The following is a 24594-nucleotide window of genomic DNA, read 5'->3' as shown; positions in this document are numbered from 1 at the left end:
ATGGTCTAACATCTGGTGCCATTCACCACTAACAATTGTAGGTTTACCTGTCTGTTAAAAGGCACACTCCATGGGGGCAAAGAGCATTTTTCATTTTAGCATTCTCTTTGACTGAAATAGTGCCAGGAACAGAGCAGGTTTTTGATGTCAGTAGAATGAATGAAATTTGAACCCTTCTGCCTGCCATTCAACTTCCCCCTTTATGGGCCTTTCTTACTTTGCCAATGTGATTGTCAATGTGATCAATTTTTTCCTCTACAGGCTGTCTCCGACCCTATTCATAAATACCAATGCCCTCAAGCCAAACACCATTAGGGTCACTCCTGTACACAGCTGAACTTAGAATTCACTCCTGTACACAGCTGAACTTAGAATTCACGGGGATTCTCTTCTCCTTCCCCCAGCCGAGCCCATGAAATTCCAATTTCCCTGTGAGACTTCCTTCAATACTTCTTTCTCCATTCGATTATTTTTGATCTAAAAACTCTTGGTTGGCATGCCACAATTTAGTACTCAACTGTGTTTTGTCTTGAATTGTTTACTTGTTTCACAAGTACTTTTCTTCTCTTCTCCGTGTGTTGTAAACCCTGTAGGGGCCCAGTCATCTCTGAAGTTTCAGTATCCTCCAGAAATGAACACCATACTGAGGTGAAACTAAAGGCTGGTCTGAATAAAGCGGGCCATGTTGCTTTTGTAACACAGCTACAAGCCAGCAGGGGAGAGGCAGCCAATTTGCCCTGCTGGTGGTTTATCTTCCCATCAAAACAGCACTTTGGAATTTTTCTTCTGGAGCATTCATTTCTTTCGAAAAGGAATATCTTGAAATGTCTTCCATCCCTACTTGGCCTTCAGTGCAGGCTCTACCGTTAATGCATGTGTCTCCTCTCACCTTACCAAAGCGCCTGGCTCCGGGCTTAGCGGGTGGAAGGAAAGGTCCAGCAGTCCCAGGCTAACCCCAGCTCCAACCTGGCTCGTCGCAGAAAGTGGGGTGCATCCAAACCGTCTCCTCTCGGGACACCTCTGAGACTCACTGCCTTGGCATTTGGCGGAAGTCAGGACATTAAGACCTCTAAGCCGGGCTGGCCAGCACGCCCTCCAGCACATCATTGCCCCAGCTGCTCGCTAGGCGGACTCTCCGCAGGTTTGGGGAAAGCTGCGCATTTCAACCACTCTCCACAGGGAAACCGATCCCACTCAGCTGGAGGAATCCAAGTACTCCACACCGAGCCGCGGGGAAGTAGCTAGTTTTCTACAAAGCCGCCTGTCTTCTGTACGGATCAGCCAATGGCAAAGCCCGAGCGGCGTGACCACCAATTAAAAGGCAGAGAAGGCGGAGCCTCCTCTTTGATTGACGTGCGGTCGCCTGAGGACCCGCGGAAGCCTGGCAGCGTCGCGTCCGAAGAGGCTTCAAGTGGGGTGGCCTAGCCCTGGCGGCCATCTTTATTCCTGGCAAGTCCGCGGGCTGGAATAGATCAGAGCAAATACGTAGGCGACCTCCCATTTCTTTAGGGAGCCCAAGACCCCTCCCCCTCACACACTTCCCATCTCTCCGCGCGCGCCCCCACCTTCCCGGGAGAGGCCGAGCGGGGCGGGGCCGGAACTAGTAGGTAGTGGGAAGCCGGGAACCTGTTTGGCGGGAAGTTGGCCTGTTTGGCGGGAAGTTGGACCCGTTCCCTGCTCCCCACCCTTTTTCTCCCCAGAGGCTTCTCTATCGTCCCTCCATAATCTCTGCGTACGGCAGAGTACCGCTTTGCACGGACGACGCGATGGCCCCCAAGAAACGCCCAGAGACCCGGAAGCCCCTCGAGATGGTGTTGTGCCCCAAGAGCAAGAAGAGCAGGAGCCCCCGGGAGCTGGAGCCCGCGGCCAAGAAGCTCTGTGTGAAGGGCCCCGGTACTGCGCGCCTGCTGCTGTAATCGTTCCGCCGTGGGGTGCTCACGCAGGAGGCAGGAGGCTGGAGCGGGGGACGGGGCTTCGAGGTCGCGGAGGCTGCCCCAATCTCAGATGCCTCGGGCTGCGCTGCGCGTCTGCAGAGCCTTTCACATCATAGAGTTTGGGCTTCACCTCCCTCCGGTGGCGAAAAGAGGCAGATGAGTTCCATTACATAAGACACCACAGACTTTTCAAATTCCTTCTTTGTACCAGGATTTTTAAAAAATATATATATACTTTATTGAGTTAGAACATCAATCAGCTGCCTCCTCCACACCCCCTACTGGGGATGTGCCCGCAACCAAGGCACATGCCCTTGACTGGAATGGAACCTAGGACCCTCCAGTCCGCAGGCCGGCGCTCTATCCACTGAGCCAAACCGGCTGGGGCTGTACCAGGATTTTTTTAACACGCCGAGGGCTGCTTAAAATAATCCCTCCTTGCTGGTGCTCTGTGTAGCTGTGGGTCCTTAGCTGTAGCTGTGCGAGCCGAGCCCTCAATTTCCTTAGAAAGCACTTTCTGTGAGGTTGGTTGGGGATTGACCCTTGGGCTCTAAGGAGAGTGGGGGAACTCAAAAACTGGAGCAGGGGTTGTTGATGAAGTGGGTTTTGTTTTGTTTTGTTTTGTTTTTTGTCCATGAGAAAAAAGAATTGGTTGTCACGGGGCGGGATTCATAGAGATCGGATTCTCAAATACATCTTGGTCATCCCGAGTGGCTTTGTTCCTGGTCTCCGCAGCTCTGCCTCTCCCAAAGTAGCCTAGTTAGAGCCACGTCAGATGCCCTAGATCCTGCTGCTTTCCAGGAGAACAGATTGGACTTGGGCCAACAACTGGTTCCCTCTACATTATTTTAATATAGGGTTTAAAGATACTTCTTTCCCTACATAGTCATTTCTGTGCTGTACAAAAATGATTGCATAATTTTTTTTATTATGCAATATATGTGATTTTAAAATTGTCACCCAACCTTATCACGAGTTTTCCAAACCAGACTAGGAAGAGTTTTGCATGTACTTTATTCTTGTTTCTTTGGCTCAGCTCTCAGAAACCTGGCAAAATCACATTTAGTTTCATTTCAGATTTACTGTTTTGGGGAAGGGGGCCGAATCCCTATTCACTATTTATTTCTTGTACTGGGTGAGACTGAGCAGACCATGGAAAGGCCTCTGGAGGTGATGGGAGGGATTGGCTATGCCAAATGGAACAACACGGCTTTCTTCCCGGGATTTCAGCAGAAAAACCTTTCTTCATTAAGATTGGAGGGGAAAATATCTCTGTTCTACTTGGCAGGTTGTAGCAGAAGATCTGACTCGGGCTGCCTTAGGGAGAGGTTGACTAGCCTGCAGGTCCCACCACAATGCAGGAGCATTGTCAGGGCCCTCCATCACCACAAGCTGGGCAGAACCGCCTGGCCATCTCTACAGAAGGTGAGGCGTTTCCTGGCTGAAGTGCACAAGGGTTTGCATGGTGCTTTTGTACAACTGGATGCTTCAAAATTAGATGCTGAGTTGGTTCACCGGGTGGTCATATCACCCCTACCTTGGTGTCTGGCCTGTGGGCACTCATTCCAGCAATAAAGGTCCCAGCTGGAATGCACTCTGCCTCTTGCTTTCCAAGATTAGTTCATGTATATTTCAAATATTTTCACACACAGAGCCAGACAGTTAGGTTTCCTTTGGTGGGAGGACTTGTCCCTAGGAAGGCCCTAGGACTTGGCCCTGCAGGCTAGAGATTGGCAGCTTACCTAAGACTTGGGTTTTAATTCAACCTAATTCTTTTCTCTCTATCTCAGGATCTCCAGCAGTCCTTTTTGCACTCTCTGGCTTCTTACCGGATATCCCAAAAGGCTGCCCCTTTTGACAGGAGGGCCACATCCTTGACATGGCACCCAACTCACCCCAGCACCCTGGCCGTGGGTTCCAAAGGGGGAGATATCATGCTCTGGAACTTGGGCATAAAGGACAAGCCCACCTTCATTAAAGGGGTGAGCAGTCCCTGTGCCAGATAACTGTGCTGAAGAAGTGTTGAAGGAATGAAAAGTCAACCAGTGAAAAAGGCAATGATTGGGATCAAAAGTAACTGTGGGTATTTTCAAACAAGTAAATGATGATACTCACATTTTTATTGAGTGCCTGCCCTTAAAATATTAGAAGGTATAAAGTACTGATCACCCTCTAGTAAGTCATCACATAGAATAGAATCTAAGCCTCTTAATAACTCTTGACCTCATCTTGTACTGCTGTATTTCCTCACTTCCTATACTTTAGCCACGCTAGCTATTTCTATTCCTGAAACTGCGTCTTGGCATTTGCTGTTCCCATTGGCTGGAGTACTCTTTCTCATGGTCTTCTCCTGGCTGGTTCTCCCTTACTGTTCAGGTCTCAGCTCAATACACTTCTTCAAAGAGTTCTCACTGACCACTCTGTCTAAAGGTAGCCGCCATCCCATCCAATCACTCCATATCTCCCTGCTTCACTTTTCCCCCACAATGTTTATTAATATCTGAAACGTGTTACCTATTTATGAACTTTGCCCACTGGAAAGTAAGCTCCACAATGGCAGGGATCTTGTCTTTCTGGTCCACCACTTTGTCCCCAGTGCTTAGAACAATGTTTGGCCTAGAGTAGCGGCTTTCTATTTGTTGAATGAATGAGGGGCTTGACATGTAGCTGGGTAGATAGGATGTAGACATACACAGTAACTAGCATGACAGTGCTAAATGCTATAGAACATGAGAGAAGGAAGAACCTCTTTCAAATTAGGGTCTATAGAGAAGGCTTCATGGTTGAGTGAAGAGCGAGGAAGGACAATATTTACATAAACGGAGATGAAAGGAGGAAAGGCAGAGTGTGTTTGGGACAAGGTTTGGGATAGAGTTTTTCAGGGATGGTCTTAATCATGCTGGTATTTATCATGTCACTGAGAGGTGAGGGTGTTGGCCCTTCCACTAAAGAGAAGACCCTTAGCTTGCCCAGCTGGATTCTGGGCCGCACTATGCAAAGTGATGCTCTGGTTGAGAGCAAAAACCACAAACTCCCATGACTAAAGAAGCTAAACAGATAAAAGAATGATGTTCGGTGGTAGGGTCAGTGATAAACTGGAGATGGTTGACATGTGAGAATCTAGGTCCCATACTATCAGGTCTGATTTTTTTTTTCAGGAGCCTGAAGTCCTGGTTATTTACATGAAATGTTCTGATATTTTTATTTTTTATTATTTTTTTAATATTTATTGATTTTTTACAGAGAGGAAGGGAGAGAGATAGCCAGAAACATAAATGAGAGAGAAACATCGATCAGCTGCCTCCTGCACATCCCCCACTAGGGAAATGCCCGCAACCCAGGTACATGCTCTTGACCGGAATCAAACCTGGGACCTTTTAGTCCGCAGGCCGACGCTCTATCCACTGAGCCAAACCGGTTTTGGCTCTGATATTTTTAAATTGTGGTGAAATACATACAACAATATTTAGCATTTAACCATTTTTAAATATACAGTTTAGTGGCATTAAGTACATTCACTTCCTCTAGAACTTTTCATCTTTAAATCTGAAACTCTATACCCATTAAACACTCTCCATTCTTCCATCCCCTAGCCCCTGGCAACCAGCATTCTACTTTCTGTCTCTATGATTTTGACTATGTTGAGTATGTCATATAAATGAAATCATACAATATTTATCCTTTTGTGACTGGCTTACTTAGCATGTTGTCCTCAAGGTTCGTCCATGTTGTAGTATGTGTCAGAATTTCCTTTTTAAGGCTGAATAATATGCTACTGTATGTGTTTACCACATTTAGCTTATCTGTTCATCTGTGAATGGACGCTGGGATTGCTTCCACATTTTAGCTATTGTAAATAATGTAGCTATGCATGGGGGTGTACAAATACCTCTTTAAGTCCCTGCTTTCAGTTCTTTTGGGTATATACCCAGAAGTGGAATTACTGAATCATATGGTAACTCTGTTTAATTTTTTGAGGAACTGCCACACTGTTAAAAATTGTGACAGCACCATTTTATATTCCCACCAATAGTACACAAGGGTTTCAATTGAAAACCTCCTGATTTTTCATGTTAGGAACTAAATAAAATTGAGCATGCTCTATTGCTAAACAAAACACATCTGTGAACTGAATTCCTCTTCAGCTCACCATTTTCCATCTCTGATTTGGAGATAGAAGAGGCCAAGGATAAATCCAGAATGAATTCTCTTAAGTGAAGAGTTAAAGCAGTCCGTCGGAAACAGCCAGGTTAGACAGGCTCGGGAGATTAGGATTCAAGGTATGAGATGGATGTTGAAGAAAACAGGTATCCGAAGCCGGAAGAAAGGCAGCTGGCAGAGTGCTATGGACAGTGCTCAGTGGTCTTCCAGCCCAGCTGGTAAGACAGGACTGGGAAGGGCAGCTTTAAATTGAAGTCAGAACCAGAGCTCAGGCAGGAAGAGATTTATATTTTTATAGAAATCCAGGGAATAGAGAAAATTAATATGTAGCCTAAAGGTATCCTAGGGGAAGAGCCTCTCAACCAAAACGGAATGACAACTGTCTTGAACTTACCAAGGCTTTTGGTTTACACCACCCTTTAGTATAATGTGCACTTAAGTGAAGTTTCCTCACACCATTGTGGAGATTGGTCTGGACATTTGAACTTTGACTAGCAGGTTGGCACAGAAGGGTATGGTGGTCTGGAAAACTGTCTGTTTTTATTCCCAGATACTGACAACAAAGTTGATTTGAGACCAGTGACTGCGGGAACTGTAGTGCCTCATTTTGTCACTTCTTTTTTCTTTTTTTTTTTTTAATATATTTTATTGATTTTTCACAGAGAGGAAGGGAGAGAGATAGAAAGCTAGAAACATCGATGAGAGAGAAACGTCGATCAGCTGCCTCCTGCACATCTCCCACTGGGGATGTGCCCGCAACCCAGGTACATGCCCTTGACCAGAATCGAACCTGGGACCCCTCAGTTCGCAGGCCGATGCTCTATCCACTGAGCCAAACCCGTTTTGGCATTTTGTCACTTCTTTAGTCATCTGATCTTGACTTTCATCTTTACATCTTTCAGACCCTTGGGAAGGGAACATGTATTACACTTTCAAGAAGATAAATTTAATTCTCATTATAAAAATGATTTATGTTCATCATAAGAAATTCAAACAATACAGAGGAAAGTTTAAAGAATCAGGTAATTATTACCTGAAATTCCCACTTTGTACACCTTTCTGGGTAGGTATACACTATTCACACACTCATGTTTCTACTTACATTATTGCATATCCATCACTCCTAAGGTTTTCTTTTTTTTAAATATATTTTTATTGATTTCGAGATGGAGAGAGAGAAACATCAATGATGAGAGAGAATCATGGATCAGCTGCCTCCTGCACACCCCTCACTGGGGATCAAGCCTGAAACCTGGGCATATGTCCTGACCAGGAATTGAACCGGTTCATAAATCCATACTCTACCACTGAGCCACGCCAGCCAAATTCCTAAAATTTTCTTAAGCCCCTTTTGTAATCTTTCTTCCTTCTGTCCTGTCCCCTAAAAACCATTGATATACTTTCTATCCCTATTGATTAATTTGCATTTTCTAGACTTTTATATAAACGGCATTATACAATATATATTCTTTCTATTGGCTTCTTTTTTTAATGTTATTTATTTATTTATTTAATTTCAGAGAGGAAGGGAGAGGAAGAGAGAAATATAAACATAAATGACGAGATAGAATTATTGATCAGCTGCCTCCCGAACGCCCCAGACTGGGGATCCAGCCTGCAACCCAGGCATGTGCCCTGACTGGGAATCAACTGTGACCTCCTGGTTCACATGTCGATGCTCAACCACTGAGCCACGCCGGCTGGCTAGGCATGGCTTTTTCACTTAGTATAATTATTCAAGATTCATTTACATTTTTGTGGGTATCAATAGTTTTTTTTCTTTCTGAGTAGTATTTCAGTGTATTAATATATCACTATTTATTAATTTACCTACTGAAGGATATTTGAATTTTTTCCAGTTATTAATAGTTGCAAAAATAAAAAAGCTGCTATGAACATTCAAGTACAAATCTTTGGGTGGATATATATTTTTCTTTTTCGAAAGTAAATGCCTATTTGTGGTTGGGTTATAGAGTAGATAGCTTTTAAAGATAGTTTTAAAACAAGAAAAGAAACCTAATAAAACCCCATATAATTGCCATTTCCAGTGCTTTTCATCCCATTGTGTGATCCAGATGGCCTTTTGGTAACATTTCCTTCTGCCTTTAACATTTCTTATATTGTAGGTTGGTTGGTGATGCATTTTTTTTCTTTTGTTTATCTTAAAAAGTCAGTATTTTTCTGTTGGGGGGGGGCAGATATTTTTGCTGGGTATAGAGTTCTAGGTTCATAGGTTTTGGGGGGGCTTTTTTTTTTTTTAGACTCTAAATGATGTCTGCTGCCAAGTCTGTTCTCATTCTTATGTTTCTCTTTTCATACGTTTTCCCTTTTCTGGATGCTTTAAAAATGACTATGATTTTCTTAGTGTCTTTTTCTGTTTCTTTTGCTTGTGGTTCACTGAGCTTCTTGGATCTGTTAGTTTATAACTGCCATCAAATTTGGAAAACGTTAGACCACTATTTCTTCAAAGAATTTTTTCCTCCTCCCTCTCTTTTTTTCTAGAACTCCAATTACATATATGTTAGGCTACTAGTATTGTCCTACATGTCACCAACGTGCTGTTCATGATTGGAAGCATAAATCTACGTTTAGTTTTAATATATAGTTTATTTAAGGCTTGAAAAAATTTTCCTACATAATCTTGTCATCTACAAATAACAAGTTTGATTTTTTTTCTTTTACCATTGTTATACTTCTTTTTTTGCCTAATTCCATTGACAAAGACATGTAATACATTGTTGAATATTGGCGATAGCAGACATCTTTGTCTTGTTTTTTGTGTTTTTTTTTTTTACTATGAGGGTACGTTTATTAAAGCTGGGGATAGTAAAACAGGAAGGACTTAGCACAGAAGAAACTGGGCTGCCTTGACTCACTGGGAAGTCAGAGAAAACAGGGCCTTGGGACAGGTTCAGGGGATTAGCCTGGGACAAGCTGCTGCTGCCCATTGCTCCCCTGGTTGCAAGTCTTGTGGAGACCTTTAGAGGGTAGGAGATACATGCCTGTGGGAGAAGAAGATGGGGAAGGGAATGGCACGTGCTGCTCCCCAGAGGGAGAGCGTGCATTGGGTGCTTTGTCTTGAGGCTTTTATCTTTGTCTTGTTCTTGATCATAGAAGGCTTTTATATTTTATCATTACATATAATTTCTGCTACTTTTTATTGTGGTAAAATATACATAACATAAAATTTATCATTTTAAACCTTGTATGAGTATATCAAGTACTTTTACATTGTTGTGCAATCATCACCACTATTCATTTCCAGAACTTTTTCATCATTCCAAAATTAAACCCTGTACTTATTAAACAATGACTTTCTATTATCCTTTCCCCAGCCCACTAATCTGCTTCCTGACTCTATGAGTTTGACTATTCTAGGTACCTCATATAAATGGTGTAATACAATATTTGTTCTTTGGGTCTGGCTTCACTTAGCATAATGTTTTCAAGGTTCCTCTATGCTATATTCATGTCTTTTTATAGCTGAGTATTATTCCATCATGTAGATATACCGCATTTTATTTTCCCATTCATCTGTTGATGTACCCACCTTTTGCTATTTTTTTTTACTACCTTTTGAATGTTCCTGTGTTTTTGTTTGAACATGTTTTCAGTTCTTTTGGATATATACCTAGGAGCTTGTTTGTTTTTTAAATACCCTTTATCATATTAAGTTCCTTTTTTATTCCTAGTTTGCCAAAAGTTATTATGAATGATAATTGAATTTCATCAGATGCTTTTCTGTATCTACTGAAGTCAGTAAGCATATGATTTTCCCCCTTTATTCTGTTAATGTGGTAAACTATACTAATTGGTTTTTTGTTTGTTTTGATTTATTAGTTATAGTAGAGGCCCGATGCATGAAATTCATGAAGAGTAGGCCTTCCTTGCCCCAGCTGCTGGCACTGGCTTCCCTCTGGCACCTGGGACCCGGGCTTCCCTCACAGTCCCTGCTTTGTCCGGAAGGTTGTCCAGAAGGACATCCGGAAGGACGTCCAGTCTAATTAGCATATTACACTTTTATTATCATAAATTCCCTTTTTTTCACTTAAATTTTTTTTAATTTTTTACTTTTTTACAATTACAATTATATCTCTAACAAGTAATACTGCTCCTTTTAAAAACTGTGGTAAAAAGCACATAACCTAAAATTTATCATATGAATCATTTTTAAGTATACAGTTCAATAGTGTTAACTATATTGACATTATTGTGCAAGAAATCTCTAGAACTTTTTGTCTTGTAAAACTGAAACTGTATACTCATTTAATAACCATTTCCCACTTCCCCTGCTCCCCAGCCCGTGGCAACCGCAATTCTTTCTGTTTCTATGAGTTTGAACTACTTAAGATACCTCTAAGTTTTGATGGTCTTATTGCGGTTATGTAGGAGAATGTTCTTGTGGGAAATACAGAGTGTGGCAAAAGTAGGTGTACAGTGAGTATGCAAAACAGAGTTTATTCTTGCATTATTATTAATTATTGTATTATTTCCCATACAAACAACTGTAAACCTACTTTTGCCTTACCTTGTATATAGTAAAGTATTTGAGGATGAATGAGACACCATTCAGATTATTTATGATCTTCTTACCTTTTAAAGTATCTAAAATTTATAGTGATGTCCCTTTTTCCATTTATTAAATTACTTGTGCTTTCTCATTTGTTTGGTCAGTTTTACCAGTGGTGTATTTATTGGTCTTTTTATGGAACCAACTTTTGGCTGTGTTGACTTTCCCCACAATGTATTTGTTTTGTTTCATTCTCTGTGTGTTTTTTTTTTCTACTTTCTTTGGCTTTAGTTTCCTATTAGTTTTACAACTTCTTGAGATGGATGTTTGAGTCGTTGATTTATCGCCTTTCTTTTATTACAAATAATGCTGCTATGAATATTTGTGTACGAGCTTTTACATGAACATATGTATTCATGTATCTTGGATGTATATCTAGATGTGGAATTGCTGGGTCATATGGTAACTATGTTTAGTGGCTTTTTAAAAATATATTTTTACTGATTTCAGAGTGGAAGGGAGAGGAAGACAAAGAGAAACATCAGTGATGAGAGGGAATCATTGATCGGCTGCCTCCTGCACATCCCCCACTGGGGATTGAACCCACAGCCTGGGCATGTGCCCTGACTGGAATTGAACCATGACCTCCTGGTTCATAGGTCGATGCTCAACCACTGAGCCATGGCCGGGCTAATTTTTGAAGAACTGTTAGACTATTTTCTCAAGTGGCTGCATCATTTTACATTCTTTAAATACATGTTTTATCTACCTTTTCTAGTTGTTCTCAGAAAAAGGTTGGCCAGATACAGGCTAACCCACCATCACTGGAGTTGAAAGTCTCAAATATGTTTCTTTTTCATATTTTGTCCAGGTTTTGTTAGTCTTCCTCAGTGTAAAAATTAGTCAAACCACTTAGTCCACACTTGCTAGGAGAACACTCATGCATTTTAATTTAAAATGTGTATGTGTGTTTATTACTAATGCTTTGACTTAGGGCCTATCCTTTTCCAGGAGTAAGGGTCATTGATTAGGGTGTACCTGGTCTTATATAAACTGCACACATAATGTATTCTTTATATGGTCTAAAGTGGAAACATAATTTAAAGATACTCCTGAAGCAACCTGATTGCAGATTCTTTTGAAATTTTTATTATTTCCCACCCTAATTGTTTATAAGTTTCTCACCCATGCTTAATTTGACAACTATTATTTTTAGCAATTCATTTTTATCTAATTCTTCCAAAGCATTCAATATAACTTCATAGAAATAACAATGGTCTTTCTTTTTGCATGTACTTCATCAGTTTAATTAAATTACATGTTTAATTGAATGTTTAAATGTTTAGTTTAAATATTTAATTAAATGTTTAATAAATTATGTGTGATTAAATTATTTGTTTAATTGCATTATATGATTATAATAAAAAGTAAAACTGGCATATACAGGCTTAAGAACAAACACGACTAACCCACATAAGCACTGGCCTCAACTGGTGGGAGCAGATTATCTTATTAGCAGGAAGGGTTTGTCAGACCACGGGCATCCGTCAGAATGTTTATAGAGGGAATGGAAAGTGCCAGTTAGCTTGTTGAGTGAGTGGAGTGGTGGTTGTATAAGAGGTCCATGAGGCTGAAATAGTAGCACAAAGAAGAAGTGGACAAGGGACTCTTGGGGATGTAAAATTCTTAAAACAGTACCTGATGCATAATAAATACTTAATAACGTTTATATGATTGTTTTCATCATCATTATCTGGAAGGTTTGGAAAAATAGGAAGGAGCTCAGATCTGTCTCCTGCCCTCCTAACCCAGCCACTCTTCTGGGCAGAAACTCTTCTAAAAAGAACACTGTGATAAACTGGTACAGCCACACAATGGAGTACTCAGCAATAAGAGAACCAGCTATAGATACACACAGCAACTTGGATGAATCTCAGGCGCATCGTGCTGATGAAATGAAAGAAGCTAGTCTCAAAAGGCTACATGCTCTATGATCAGTTATATGAGAGGCTATCAAAGGCAAAAACCAGTGATAGAAAACAGAGCAGTGTTTGTCAGGGGTTAGAGGTAGGGGGAGCTCTACAAAGGGAGAGCAGGAGGGAGTTGGGAGGGTAACGGAACTGTTCTGCATCCTGATTTTGGCAGTGGTTATTCAAGTCTATACATGTATTAAAATTCATGCAACTGCATACCCAAAACAACCAAATTTACTGTAGGTTAATTTTTAAAATAAAAAATGAAAACTTGCCCTAGCTGATTTGGCTCAGTGGATAGAGTGTCAGCCTGTGGACTGAAGGGTCCAGGGTTTGATTCCAGTCAAGAGCACATGCCCGGGTTGCAGGCTCGATCCCCAGTAGGGGGTGTGCAGGAGGCAGCCGATCAATGATTCTCTTTCATCATTGATGTTTCTATCTCTCCTCCCTTCCTCTCTGAAATCAATAAAAAAATATTTTAAAAACAACAAAAACTAAAACTTCAAGAAACAAAGAGCACTGTGGAGAGCATCTCAGGGTCTGGGCATGTAAACTGGCCTGGCCCCAAGTGCCGCCTGCCTGGCACTTCTCTAGGGCAGAGTATGTGCACCAGGCCTCCTCCTCCTCCTGGGCCATCATCACTCACTGGCTTTTCTCTTCCTGTGTTAGATTGGAGCTGGAGGCAGCATCACTGGGCTGAAGTTTAACCCTCTCAATACCAACCAGTTTTTCACCTCCTCCATGGAGGGAACAACTAGGCTGCAAGACTTTAAAGGCAACACTCTCCAAGTTTACACCAGCTATGACACCTGCAAGTGAGTAGTCTAACAGGGGAAAGGGCTTTTAGGCTCTCAGTGAGGTTCTGGTGACAGCATCCAGGTCCCAGTTCTTCTACCACAGGGAAGTAAGAAAAGGTGTTAGCCACTCTCCACCGTTCAGTCTCTTCCTCAAACCCTTTCTTTAGCTGCTTACTCTGGTCCAGGTGGGGTACTAATTGGGAGAGTTCTGGAGCCTCACTCTTCTCCGCAAGGGAAGGGCTTCAGCTAGTCTGTAAGTCATTCCTGTATCAGGTGAGACTTTTATTCTCACTGGACAAGTCAAACTGGCATTGGCCTAGAACAGTGATGGCGAACCTATGACATGCGAACTCATTTTTTTTGGTTGATTTTTCTTTGTTAAATGGCATTTAAATATATAAAATAAATATCAAAAATATCAATCTTTGTTTTACTATGGTTGCAAATATCAAAACATTTCTATATGTGACACGGCACCAGAGTTAAGTTAGGGTTTTTCAAAATGCTGACACGCCGAGCTCAAAAGGTTCGCCATCACTGGCCTAGAATAAGCCACTTAAAGCCTGGAGCAGGAAATAAGAACTTAAATTTTATTCCCTACATCCACTGGGGTGTGATGACCTGACCAGTTCCGTGAAGCTTAAATGGATAGAATCATGTCCATAAAGCACTTTGGACTCTGCAAGAGTAAGTGGTTGTAGAAACTACAGAACGCTTGTCACTTTGATTTCTGGCCAGAGACATGATCCGGGGGTGTGGGGGTCTAACTAGCACTGGATGTTATCCTGGACCGCCCCACAGGGGTAAGAAGTCCACGAGTTATCAGGACAGGGGACAGGTTAGAACAGCTCTAGGTTTCTCTTCCACAAGAAACTCTTCCTCTGGAAGAGATTTACAGGGAATGCAAAAGGCGGTAGAGCAGACCCTATTTGAGGGTTTGAGAGAAAAGACAAGAATCTGAGTTCTCCTGGCTCTCGGGATCCCTGAAGCACCCCCCTCCCCATCCCCTTCGTCCTCGAGGCGTCTGAGGGACAAGAGCCAGACAACTTCTGGGTTTGTGTGCTTTTCCCCCTGAATGCTCAGAAGGGGGCAGAAGTTCCCTTCTAGCCAGCTCTGAGGAACAGAGCCAGGCAGCCCGTTTGGTTTGTCACCTCCTTTGACTCAACAGGTGGAGGGTAAAGGGAGAGAGTCATTAAGGAGTCTCGCAGAACCCAGGGCTGTGCGGGGCAAGCTAACCTGGGGCTTGTCATATAGCTCTGAGGTTGGCTGCTTCAGGGACTCATACTAGCTGAGGACCCTGGGCCCATCAGACGATTTCTGAGCCCCATCAACTCCATAACCTCTGTCTGGATGGTAGACAAGTCCGTTCCTCACTGGAAGTCCATGGCAAGATAATATTCATTCACTGAACAAATATTTATTGAATATTTCTATGTGTTAGACGCTGGAGCTACACCATGAATAAATGGACCTTGCACCTGGATGGCATGGCTCAGTGGTTGAGCGTCGACCTATGAACCAGAAGGTCACGGGTTTGATTCCCAGTCAGGGCACGTGGCTGGGTTGCAGGCTCACCAATCAGTGATTCTCATGATTGATGCTTCTATCTCCCTCTCCCTCCCCGTTCCTCTCTGAAATCAATAAAAAATTTTTAAAAAATAAATAAATAAATAAATAAATGGACCTTGCCTCTGTCCCCAAGAACCTTACAGCAAGGTCTCTCCCTCCAGCTTCTGGTTTTGCAGCCTGGATGTGTCCGAGAAAAGCCGAGTGGTGGTCACAGGAGACAATGTGGGGAACGTGATCCTGCTGAACATGGACGGCAGGGAGGTGCGTTCTCAGAGCCCGGTCCTCCCTGCCCCTCCCTTGCCTCTGCCCCCACCTGAACCGCTTTTCTCTGCAGCTGTGGAACCTGAGATTGCACAAAAAGAAAGTGACCCATACAGCCCTGAACCCATGCTGTGATTGGTTCCTGGCCACAGCCTCTGTAGATCAAACAGTGAAAATCTGGGACCTGCGCCAGGTTAAAGGGAAATCCAGCTTCCTCTACTCACTGCCACACAGTCATCCTGTCAACGCAGGTGTGATATACTCATCCCTCCTTAGGCCCTACCTACCCCACCGCTCCTGGGGTTTGCCCTCAAAGTTTAGAAGCCGCTAGGTCAAACCTTTACCCCCGACAGCGAACCTTTCTGACTTCAGCTGCCCTCGTCAGCTGCTGAGTTCTAGAATGTTTTTGTTCAGAGCCCAGATGTACCTCCTCCCTTCCAGCCCTGTCTGTCAGGGAGTGGGAGGGAGGGGTCCCTGCAAGAGAAGGCCCTTCAGCTCAGGGACTTGTCACTTGCCAGCTCATTTCAGTCCTGATGGAGCCCAGCTCCTGACCACCGACCAGAAGAGTGAGATCCGGGTTTATTCTGCCTCCCAGTGGGACAGCCCCCCAAGCCTGATCCCACATCCTCACCGCCACTTCCAGCACCTGACACCCATCAAGGTAAGTGAGGGAGTAAAGCACTGGGATCACGGAGACAGGTCGGGTCTGCCCAAGGCGGGGAGCAGGGGGAGGACAGATTCCAGAAGCCTTTCCTCCCAGATCTCTTCCTGCCCTGACACAAAGTAGTCTCATCCCCTGGCTCTCCCTGCTCCGTTTGTCCCACTTCTGCAATCCCGCTGTGCTGGGTTTTCTTTTGTCTCTGATAAGCTATTTTCCAAAGTTTTTTCAACCCAGCCCTGATCTCCTCAGATGGCGTTTTCTAAAATCCTGGCCTTCTGTTCTGCCTTCAGTTTGTTCCGTGTGTACGGTTGATCTACACGCTACCCTTAGCTTTTTCGTTAGCGGCTTCTCTGGCCTCGGCACCCATGGCTTACAGTCTTCACGTCCTGTGATTCCTTCCTGCCCAAGCCCCTACGCAGTTTCTCTTCAAATCTCCAGGTTTCATGCCTGTACTTCGGTCAATGGGGAGGGGCACCAGCTCTGGCAGGCAGACCCCTCTGGGTTAGGATCTTGGGAAAATTACTTCAATTTTAGGTTCCAGTTTCCTTGTCTATAAAGGGAATACTGGTTTCTAACTGACGGGGTTGCTGTGAAGCTGAGTCAGTGCACTTCGAGCACACGGCGCCAGGCCTACTCAGTACACAAGGATGATTTAGTATTAGAGCGGCCCCCACGCACCTCAAATCAAATCCAAGTTCTAATGGCATCAGATCCTTCACCCGTTCGTGTTCCCATTGGCATCTTCACTTTGTATCCAGTGAAGCCCACTACAGCTTCCCAGGTGTGACTGGTTTGTGACTTATTTCTAAGCCTTTGCATGTACCCCTTCTTCCTTCCTGCTTACCATGTCTTTCCTCCTTCAAAACTTCTGTGAGAAGTTTCTTAGGAAAATCCCATCCGATCTGTCATTCCAATCACTGTCGGATTTGTTTTGAGAGGGATAATCTGGGGAGCAAAGGTTTCCTCCTCTTTCCAGACACTAGCATTTTCTACTCAACTCTTTGTCATTGAAGCTGATAGAGGAGATAGTAGTGGGGTTACTTCAGAACATATGTCCAATTTGGTTTTGGTTACCAGAAGCTTGTTCCTTTGTTGTAGGCTTACTCTTTGGTTAATGTCTGCATCAAGCTGATGTTAAAACATTTGTCAGTTGGTATGATCTCAGCAAATGCAAGAGAGAAAGCCTGAAGGTGTCCTAAGGGCCAGGGGGGCCAGCTTGGAGTTTAAAATTGACATTGGTAGATGTATACGCAATTGAAAACTATTCTTGTAGTTTTATATAGATCTTATCTCCATTATTAAATCGTTGACAACTGTATTAACAATTGTTAATGGCAAAGAATACTTATGAACCCTCTTGATAGTATTCTGCATTTACTCTCATGACCAGCCTTTCCATCTCCTAGGCATCCTGGCATCCACGGTACAACCTCATTGTTGTGGGCAGATACCCAGATCCTAATTTCAAAAGTTGTTTCCCCCATGAATTAAGGACAATCGATGTGTTTGATGGAAGCTCAGGGAAGTTGATGCATCAGCTCTATGACTCAGAATCTTCTGGTATCATTTCGGTGAGACTTGGGCCCTCAAATAATGATGGGAGGAAGCAGGGATTCAACCTACCTTATTGAGCAAAAATGACCAGAAGTAATACCTTCACCCCCTCCTCATGCTTATCCCCTTGTCTCTGCAGCTCAATGAGTTCAATCCTATGGGGGACACACTGGCCTCTCTGATGGGTGAGTGAAGTAGGTTGTTATCTGAAGCCTGACCCTACTTCCCAAGGTTCAGTGCAAGCTAACCTCAGCTTAGCCCTGCCACATTCACCGAAGGTAGCAGTCAGTGAAGAAGATAGCCAGGGGACAGTGGTCTATTTGGCCTAGGCCCTCCACCCTTGTTTGGTCTTGGTCTTGGTAATGCCTGGCTGTTGTCCAATTCCCTAGTATTTCCTTACCAAGTTCTAGGCTCCCTGGGCCAGCCCCAAGCTCTGAGAGACAGATAACAGACGGTGAGTCAAACTAGTGTTATTCATCCTAGGTTATCACGTTCTCATTTGGAGCCAGGAGAAAGCTGGGATATGGAAATGAGAGGCAATAATGAAGGTGTGGGCCAAACAAGGACTTGGAGCCACATGAGAACAAGTCCTGTGAGAAGAGGCAGCTATGTGTTAAAGGACCAAGGTATCCAAGTCTTAGGGCTGGAGCGAGGATGCTGTGGCATGGGATACTGTAAGGCTGGGACACTGGCTATGTTACTGCTCTGGACTTAGCTCCGAAACTTACCCAGAGTTGGCGACACAGCTCCCCCAGGCTCCCTGCTACATTGAGCTTGGAACCAAGCTCCTCCTGGAGCCAAGGGGCTTTTCTCCTCCCTGACGTGTGGTGGCAGAGTGATCAGGTGGTGGTTTTGTATTTGTGCTCACTATTGACATGGCCAATAAAACTATATATACCCAAAGAGCTTCTGAGTGACTCTTGCAACGTTGACCTGGTCAAAGCACTCCTGGGTCTCCAGAACGAAGAACAGGCACAGAAACAGCACTAAGAGTCCAAAATTTTCCTTTTTCTCAAGCTACCTCAGCCCTATTGTGGGCCATAGTCAACAGCTGTCCAGCTTACAACCTGCGTTTACCTCACATCCCTGGAGACCCCAGCCCAGCAGAGGCGGGTAGTAGTTTCATGACTGTCCCACCCCTCACTCTCCTCCCACCGCCCTCAACTCCCTCCCAAGTACAGACACCTTTCGGACCTACTCAGGCTACAGGCTAAGCAGGATGCCTGAGGCAGTATGTCTGACTCATGGTAGCTTCAGCTGGAGAAGGGAAACTTGACTGGCTGGCTGTTGGGTGATTTGGTTCCTTGGTGGCCAGTGTTCGTGTCCCCAATGTTATGCAGTTTTTCCCAGTAAAATAAGCACTGACAGGCAAAATTGCGTCTTCTGAGCCATTTGCCAAAGACTCCGGGCTGGAGGAGAGAGCAGGTCTTGACTGGGGGGCAAGGCAGATGAAGCACCACTCCTTCAGTTTTTTATCCCAGGTCCTGAGTGAAACTTTAAACCTTGTCTACATATCAGGTCCTTCGGGAGCATGGAGAAGGCAAATCCTATTTGGAGAGAGCCAACATCCAACACAGTACTTGGGAAACATCGGGCACGTGAATATTGAGTGGCAGGTGCCATGGGCCAAGCCGAGTCCCACTTGTTCGTCTAGGTTGGGGTAATCAGAGGAAGGCCCAACCCAGGGTCTCCTGCCCATGGGCTTGGGAGCAGCAACAGTCAGGAGTGAGGGCCAAGCCCACCTCCCCTAAGAGGCAGAGGGAAGGGGGCTGAGTGGTTGTCAGGCGTGATCCTCCACGTCTGCAACGTGGCGGTAGCCGGGAGGCTGCGCCTGCATCCGGAAGAGGACGGTGAGTAGCAGCACTATGAGAAGAAAAAGGATGGAGCCACATACAGCCAAGGCCACGATCACCTCTGGGCACGGGGACAGGGAGAGAAAGGACATGTCAGTGTTCATTCAACAAATATTTGATGGCCTACCATATGCCAGGAACTGTTCTCACAATGGCGATATTCACAGTTAGTGACAAATGCCATAAAGCAAAGCAAGGTAAGGGGGAAAGGATGGAGAGGTCAGTCAGGACAGGTATCACCGAGGATAATCTGAACAGAGACCTGGAGCCCGTGAGACATACGAGATCTGAGAGGAGAGAGTCCTTGCTGGGGGCGGAGAGTAGACAGTAAGCAAGCACAAAAGGCCCTGATGTGCAACTAGCTGGGCATGTTCTAGATCATCAAGAAAGTATCACCAGAGCAGAGTAAGTGGGGGGCAGGTAGGAGATGAGAGTGGAGGGCCAGGCCAAGTGGTAAAGAACTTGGATTTTATTCCAAACGTGATGGGAACCCACTGGAAGAATCTGAGAAGGGTAGCAATGTGAACTGACTGACTTTTTTGTTGTTATTAATCCTCACCCAAGGATATTTTCCCATTGTTTTTTAGAGAAAGTGGAAAAGAAAGAAACATTGATGTGAGAGAGACAAAAGTGCTCTTGACTGGAATTGAACCCAGGACCTTTTAATCTGAGGGCCAATGCTATATCCACTGAGCCAAACCAGCTATGGCCCAACTTAACTCTTTTTTTATATATAATATATTTATTGATTTCAGAGAGGAAGGGAGAGGAAGAGATAGAAACATCAATGATGAGAGAGCATCATTGACTAGCTGCCTCCTGCACGCCCCCTACTGGGGATTGAGCCCACAACTCGGGCATGTGCCCTTGACAGGAATTGAACCCGGGACCCTTTAGTCCACAGTCTGACGCGCTATCCACTGAGCCAAACCAACTAGGGCCTAACTTACTTTTTTAAGAAATTTAACTCTGCTGCGCTGAGAGACTGGTAGGGACAAGAAGAGACTCAGAACGTTAAGAAGCTCATCAGTAGTTCAGGCAAGAGATGATGGTAGATTGGACTAGGGAGCAAGAGCATGTTTGGTGTGGTGTGTGTTTTGTTCAAGGTAGACTTTTTATTGTAATTGATGAAATGAAAGTTCTGAAAGAGGTTGAAGAATCTGCCAAAAGTCTGATGATAAAAAGGCAGGCAGGAGTCAAAACAAGATCTGACAACATCTGTGCTCTTAGCCACAAAGTTATGCTACCCAGATTTCTAGCCATGGAGTCATGCTGTCTTCCCCCATAATGTGAAAAGCTTCAGATCCACAAGACAGCTCTACAGACACAAGAGTGCTAGGTCTGACTGGGTGGAGAACTGCTGACCGTCTGCTACAGAGAGCCAGAGCCAAATTCAAGTGGACCTTACAGGCTGCACTTTAGAAGTAAATGCAATGAACAAAGAGAAGTCAGACAGTGAGTTAATACTATTAAAAGTAAGGACATGTATTTTAAAGGTTGGCATGCTAGAATCTCCTAGTGGATTGGTTATGGGGTCTAAGAAAGAGTATTCAAGATAAATCCTACGATTATACTGTGTGACTAGGTAACTGGTGTGGCATTTACTTAGATGGGGAAGCCTGGAGGGAGAATAAATTTCGGGGGGAGGAAGAGCATTTGGTTTCAGATATCAACTTTGAGATGCCACCTCCATGTAGAGACCTCAAGTCTGCAGCTGGCTGGATATGCCAGTCTAGCTCAGAGAAGAGGCTATGAATCTGCAGATCACAAAAAGACAGAACTTAGCATTGGTACTTCTGACCGTGAGGTTGGATGAGATCACCTTGGGAGTGGGCAGGGATGAGAAAAGGGCCAAGAAAGAGCCAGTAAGGAAGGTGCCTATAAATTAGGAGAAAAAGCAGAGAAGCCAATGAAGTGTTTAAGGAAGGAGTGGCCAGTTATATAATGCTGCCGAGAGGCGAGAGAAGCTGACTAAGAACTGGTCACTGGTTTTGGTAAGAGGTCACTGGGCCTTTAACAAAAGTTAATGGAGTGAAAGGAGACACCAGACTGTCCAGTGGGCGCCTGAGAGAATGGACAGTGAGGAAGCGAAAGCAGAATCTAGGCAACTCTGAAGGATTGCGCTCTAACAGGGAACAGAGAAAGATGGGAGTCTGAGAGGTTTTTATTAAATAGGCTTTTGAGATGGGACTGATCCAGCAGAGAGGAAACATCAGAGGTCCTTGTGGAGAACAGATGAGCCCAGAGTATAATTGGAGAGGCAGGGCCTTAAGTAGCAGCTTGCACCAGTGAGTAGCTGGAAGACGTGGTGGTGGGAAAATGGAACATTCTCTCCTGATGGCTTTTATTTTCTCAGTGCTACAAGAAGTGAGGGCATCCCCTGAGTGTGTTAGGGAATAGGTGAAACGGTCTCAGGGTGGGTAGTAAACTGTCTAAGGAAATGCAATAAGATGGCTGGAAGCGTGAGCGCTCTCTCGAGACTTGTGGATATGAACTGCAAGTTGTTCTGGGACATGCCTAGCACAGAGGCAGGCAGCAGCTCACCTGTGTCTGCAGGACCACTTGCCAGCTGGCACTCCTGCTGCCAGTCCTTGGGCACAACAGGCTCTGTGAGACGCAGGAAGTCCTGCAGTGGGCAGCGGTGAGGGCAGCCAGGCAGGCTCAGTGGCCAGGGGGCCTTGTTACTCTCATTCCGAAAGTACATCTCCACTGAGAAATTCCTGAGGGATGATGGGAGACAAGGTGGAAGCTGCCCACCAGGCCTGTTACGGAGTCCTTAGGGTGCCCATAGCCACCATGCGAGTGCCCTTCCAGAGGGCAGACTAGTAGCTCCACTCACCCATTGTCTTCCTGGTACAGTTCAAATATATGGCAGGAGGCGTAGGGGGCTTGTTCACCATTGTAGACATACAATGCCATTTGCAGAGCAACCAGGGTGGTATCATGCTGTAAGGGAGAAGGGCTCCCGATTAGCATGCTCCCCTGCACCCCCCTCCCCAGCACCGAATAGAGAAGAAATCCAGCTCCTTGTTTGACATTAGTATGCTGGGGACTAAGGGAGCTCACCGCGGAGTAAACCAGCAGCTTAGGGAGGTGGGAGGAGGAGGTTGCCATCAGTGTCAGGTTCTTCCGTATCTGAGCCAGCAGGACTCCTGAAGGAGAAAAATCCCCATGTCAGTGGCTACAGCCATCACTTCCGATCAGTTCTATCTGTGGTCCTGTCACCCTCTGCTACTCTTGGGTCTGATCACTGACACAGAGAACTCTTCAGGTGCTTGTGAACCACAGAGGAACGCCCTGCTCTCTGGCAACTTTCCTTTCAAGTGCACAGAGGGAAGCAAGATAAACAGGAGCTATCAGGCCCTGCCCATGTTTGAAGAAGTCCTCCACGTCAGAACAAATATAAACTTAAGACTGCTTCAGGACACCCATGGAAGTGGCCCCAGGCTGAGGGAACTCTGCCATATGCAGGCTCGGAAAACCCTGAGATGCCAGGAAGGCTTAACAACAGCTCTCCCTTGGGTGCTCCTTGGCGTTCCTCTCGGCCTCCTGTCAGAGTGGCCCCCACGGCTCTCTGGAGGTGGGAATTCCTTTAAGTGGGAAGGGCCTTCTGCCATGAGTGAAACGGAAGAATATGAATGGCAGAAAAGAAGCATGTGGGCCTGATGTGGTCCTTGGTCCAGTGCAAATGTGCGAAGCATTTGGCGAATTAGGGAGACTTTGGTGACGAACGGGACGACGAGGGGATCCGAGGGGTTTTGAAAGAGCAGAGAACATTTCGGGTGGAGAAGTGTGTGAGAAGCCCCCAAGAGCAGGCTTTTAATGCTGTAGGGTCCTGAGGAAGGGAGTGACATGCTGCTCTTGTCACTCACCCCCCTGAAGCCGGGCCTTCTCTGCCTGCTCGTAGATCCCGAAGAGGAAGCGGAAGCTGAAGTCCTTCAGCCGGCTCAGGCGCTGCATGGCTTGGGGCGAGGCCCAGGGCGGCAGGACCAGCCCATGTGTTCTCTGCGTATGGCAGCGGGCAGGTTAGCTCCCTGGCCTAGGCCAGAGCCTCTCCCGGGGCATCTCGCTTCCCCAGTGAGAAGGTGCCTGTGTGTGTGTGAGAAGGGAGGGAGAGGAGAGGAGAGGTGAGGCAGAGGGACTGGAACCAGGGACATGGCGGACAGTGTTGAGGCTGCAGGGCACAGGGAAGGAGGCTCAGGCACAAAAGAACGTGACTCAGCAGAATGGAGCCAGATACCACCAGCGCTCTGGGTGGAGAAGGGCAGGAACTGCTGACAATTAATAAGCTATTTCCCACTCTGGGGTTCTTTTTCACCCTTGAGGGAAGTTCCCTGTTTCACAAGAAGCAGGCGGCTGGGCCGGACCTCCCCAGTGGGAATGGTCGTCAGGCATTCTGCTCTCCGTGTTCTGGGCACCTGAGCCTGCTGAGTGTAAGAGGAAAGGGTCACACTGGGGACCCTAAGCAGGCTCACCTCACAGAAAAGTGTGTCATAGACATTCCAGATGCTCTCCAGTGTCAAGTCCGTAAGTCCTGTCTCGTTGGCCACCATATCCAGAAATTGCTGTGAGAAATGGATCAGGGGGTCAGTCCTGCCCTGGGATAAAGGACAGGGTGATGACCTCCACCTCAGCCCCACTCACTGCATTCTGAATACTCTCATTCTGATACTCTGGTGTCTGCCGGGTCTCGTTCTGCAGCTGCTCGTAACGGGGACACGGGCCCAATGGGAACTTCAGCAGCTGCAGACCAAAAGGGAGAAGCAGAGGCAGAGAGGGAATCAGTGGTCAGCAGGCCCATGGCCAGAGCTGCCCCTCTCACGGCCTGCAGTGAAGGGCTGGCCAGTCTTACCCTGTCCTCAGCAATGGGCACAGTGTGGACGGGAATAGGCTGCCAAGAGATGTTTGGATTGAAACGCTGCATCCCATTGGGAGGGAAAAGTCCAGCCAGGTTGGCCTCAGCACTCATGAGAGTACGGTCAAAGTCAGTGCTTCGCACATAAACCTGCAGAGATGACAACATGAGTCTCTTCTTGTGGGGGTGGGGTGAGGAGCTTTGGCTCCTCAGTGGGGTCCTAAGGGGAGAACCTGTTCTCGATGGTTACTGAGCAGACTGTAATCCACCATGCATCTGGCCCTTGCACCCTCTCTGGCCTTCCCCATTCTTCTCCCAGCAAACGTCCAAACACTCAGCTGGGGGCTAGCTATCCCTACTCTGAGAATGGCTCCTATGGGAATGGCTCTAGTTCAGATGCCCCTCCCAGTCTGAAGTGCTTAGTCAGTAAGGCTGTCTGGTCTGTCTGTCTGTCTAGTTTTATCCT

General features: G+C 45.6%; 2 protein-coding genes across 3 annotated transcripts in view; one reads left to right on the top strand and one right to left on the bottom strand.

Annotated features, from left to right (window-relative positions):
• The first annotated feature begins 1537 nt into the window (after positions 1 to 1537).
• DDB2 (damage specific DNA binding protein 2) lies at positions 1538 to 18042 on the top strand. 2 transcript variants are annotated; one of them, XM_059709461.1, is made up of 11 exons: positions 1538 to 1603; positions 1701 to 1893; positions 3223 to 3359; positions 3725 to 3916; positions 13248 to 13393; positions 15106 to 15205; positions 15279 to 15456; positions 15724 to 15866; positions 17273 to 17437; positions 17560 to 17605; positions 17904 to 18042. In XM_059709461.1, the coding sequence occupies exons 2-11, from the start codon at positions 1767 to 1769 to the stop codon at positions 17951 to 17953; spliced, it is 1284 nt and encodes a 427-aa protein (XP_059565444.1). In that variant the 5' UTR covers positions 1538 to 1603; positions 1701 to 1766; the 3' UTR covers positions 17954 to 18042. The 2 variants fall into 2 exon arrangements, with proteins under 2 accessions (XP_059565444.1, XP_059565443.1); XM_059709460.1 differs by lacking the exon at positions 1538 to 1603 and having other exon boundaries at positions 1617 to 1893.
• The window catches only part of ACP2 (acid phosphatase 2, lysosomal), a 12616-nt gene continuing 3060 nt past the window's right edge, over positions 15039 to 24594 (bottom strand). Inside the window, exons 5-12 of the mRNA XM_059709455.1 lie at positions 24126 to 24278; positions 23918 to 24016; positions 23749 to 23838; positions 23146 to 23278; positions 22340 to 22425; positions 22113 to 22219; positions 21818 to 21993; positions 15039 to 19334 (exon numbers count right to left, since the gene is read on the bottom strand). Coding sequence (XP_059565438.1) covers positions 19201 to 19334; positions 21818 to 21993; positions 22113 to 22219; positions 22340 to 22425; positions 23146 to 23278; positions 23749 to 23838; positions 23918 to 24016; positions 24126 to 24278 — 978 coding nt within the window. The 3' untranslated portion in view covers positions 15039 to 19200. The remainder of the gene's footprint in view (positions 19335 to 21817; positions 21994 to 22112; positions 22220 to 22339; positions 22426 to 23145; positions 23279 to 23748; positions 23839 to 23917; positions 24017 to 24125; positions 24279 to 24594) is intronic.

This window comes from Myotis daubentonii, chromosome 9, assembly GCF_963259705.1.
Source record: "Myotis daubentonii chromosome 9, mMyoDau2.1, whole genome shotgun sequence".
Classification (NCBI taxonomy): Eukaryota; Metazoa; Chordata; class Mammalia; order Chiroptera; family Vespertilionidae; genus Myotis; species Myotis daubentonii.
The sequence above is the reverse complement of the archived record's forward strand: the minus strand, read 5'-3'. Positions and strand labels throughout refer to the sequence as shown.

Coding starts and splice junctions, on each gene's coding strand:
- DDB2 (XM_059709461.1), top strand. CDS start 1,767: ATGGCCCCCAAGAAACGCCCAGAGACCCGGAAGCCCCTCGAGATGGTG. Junction 3,360..3,724: donor CCTGGCCATCTCTACAGAAG/GTGAGGCGTTTC, acceptor TCTCTATCTCAG/GATCTCCAGCAGTCCTTTTT. Junction 3,917..13,247: donor AGCCCACCTTCATTAAAGGG/GTGAGCAGTCCC, acceptor TTCCTGTGTTAG/ATTGGAGCTGGAGGCAGCAT.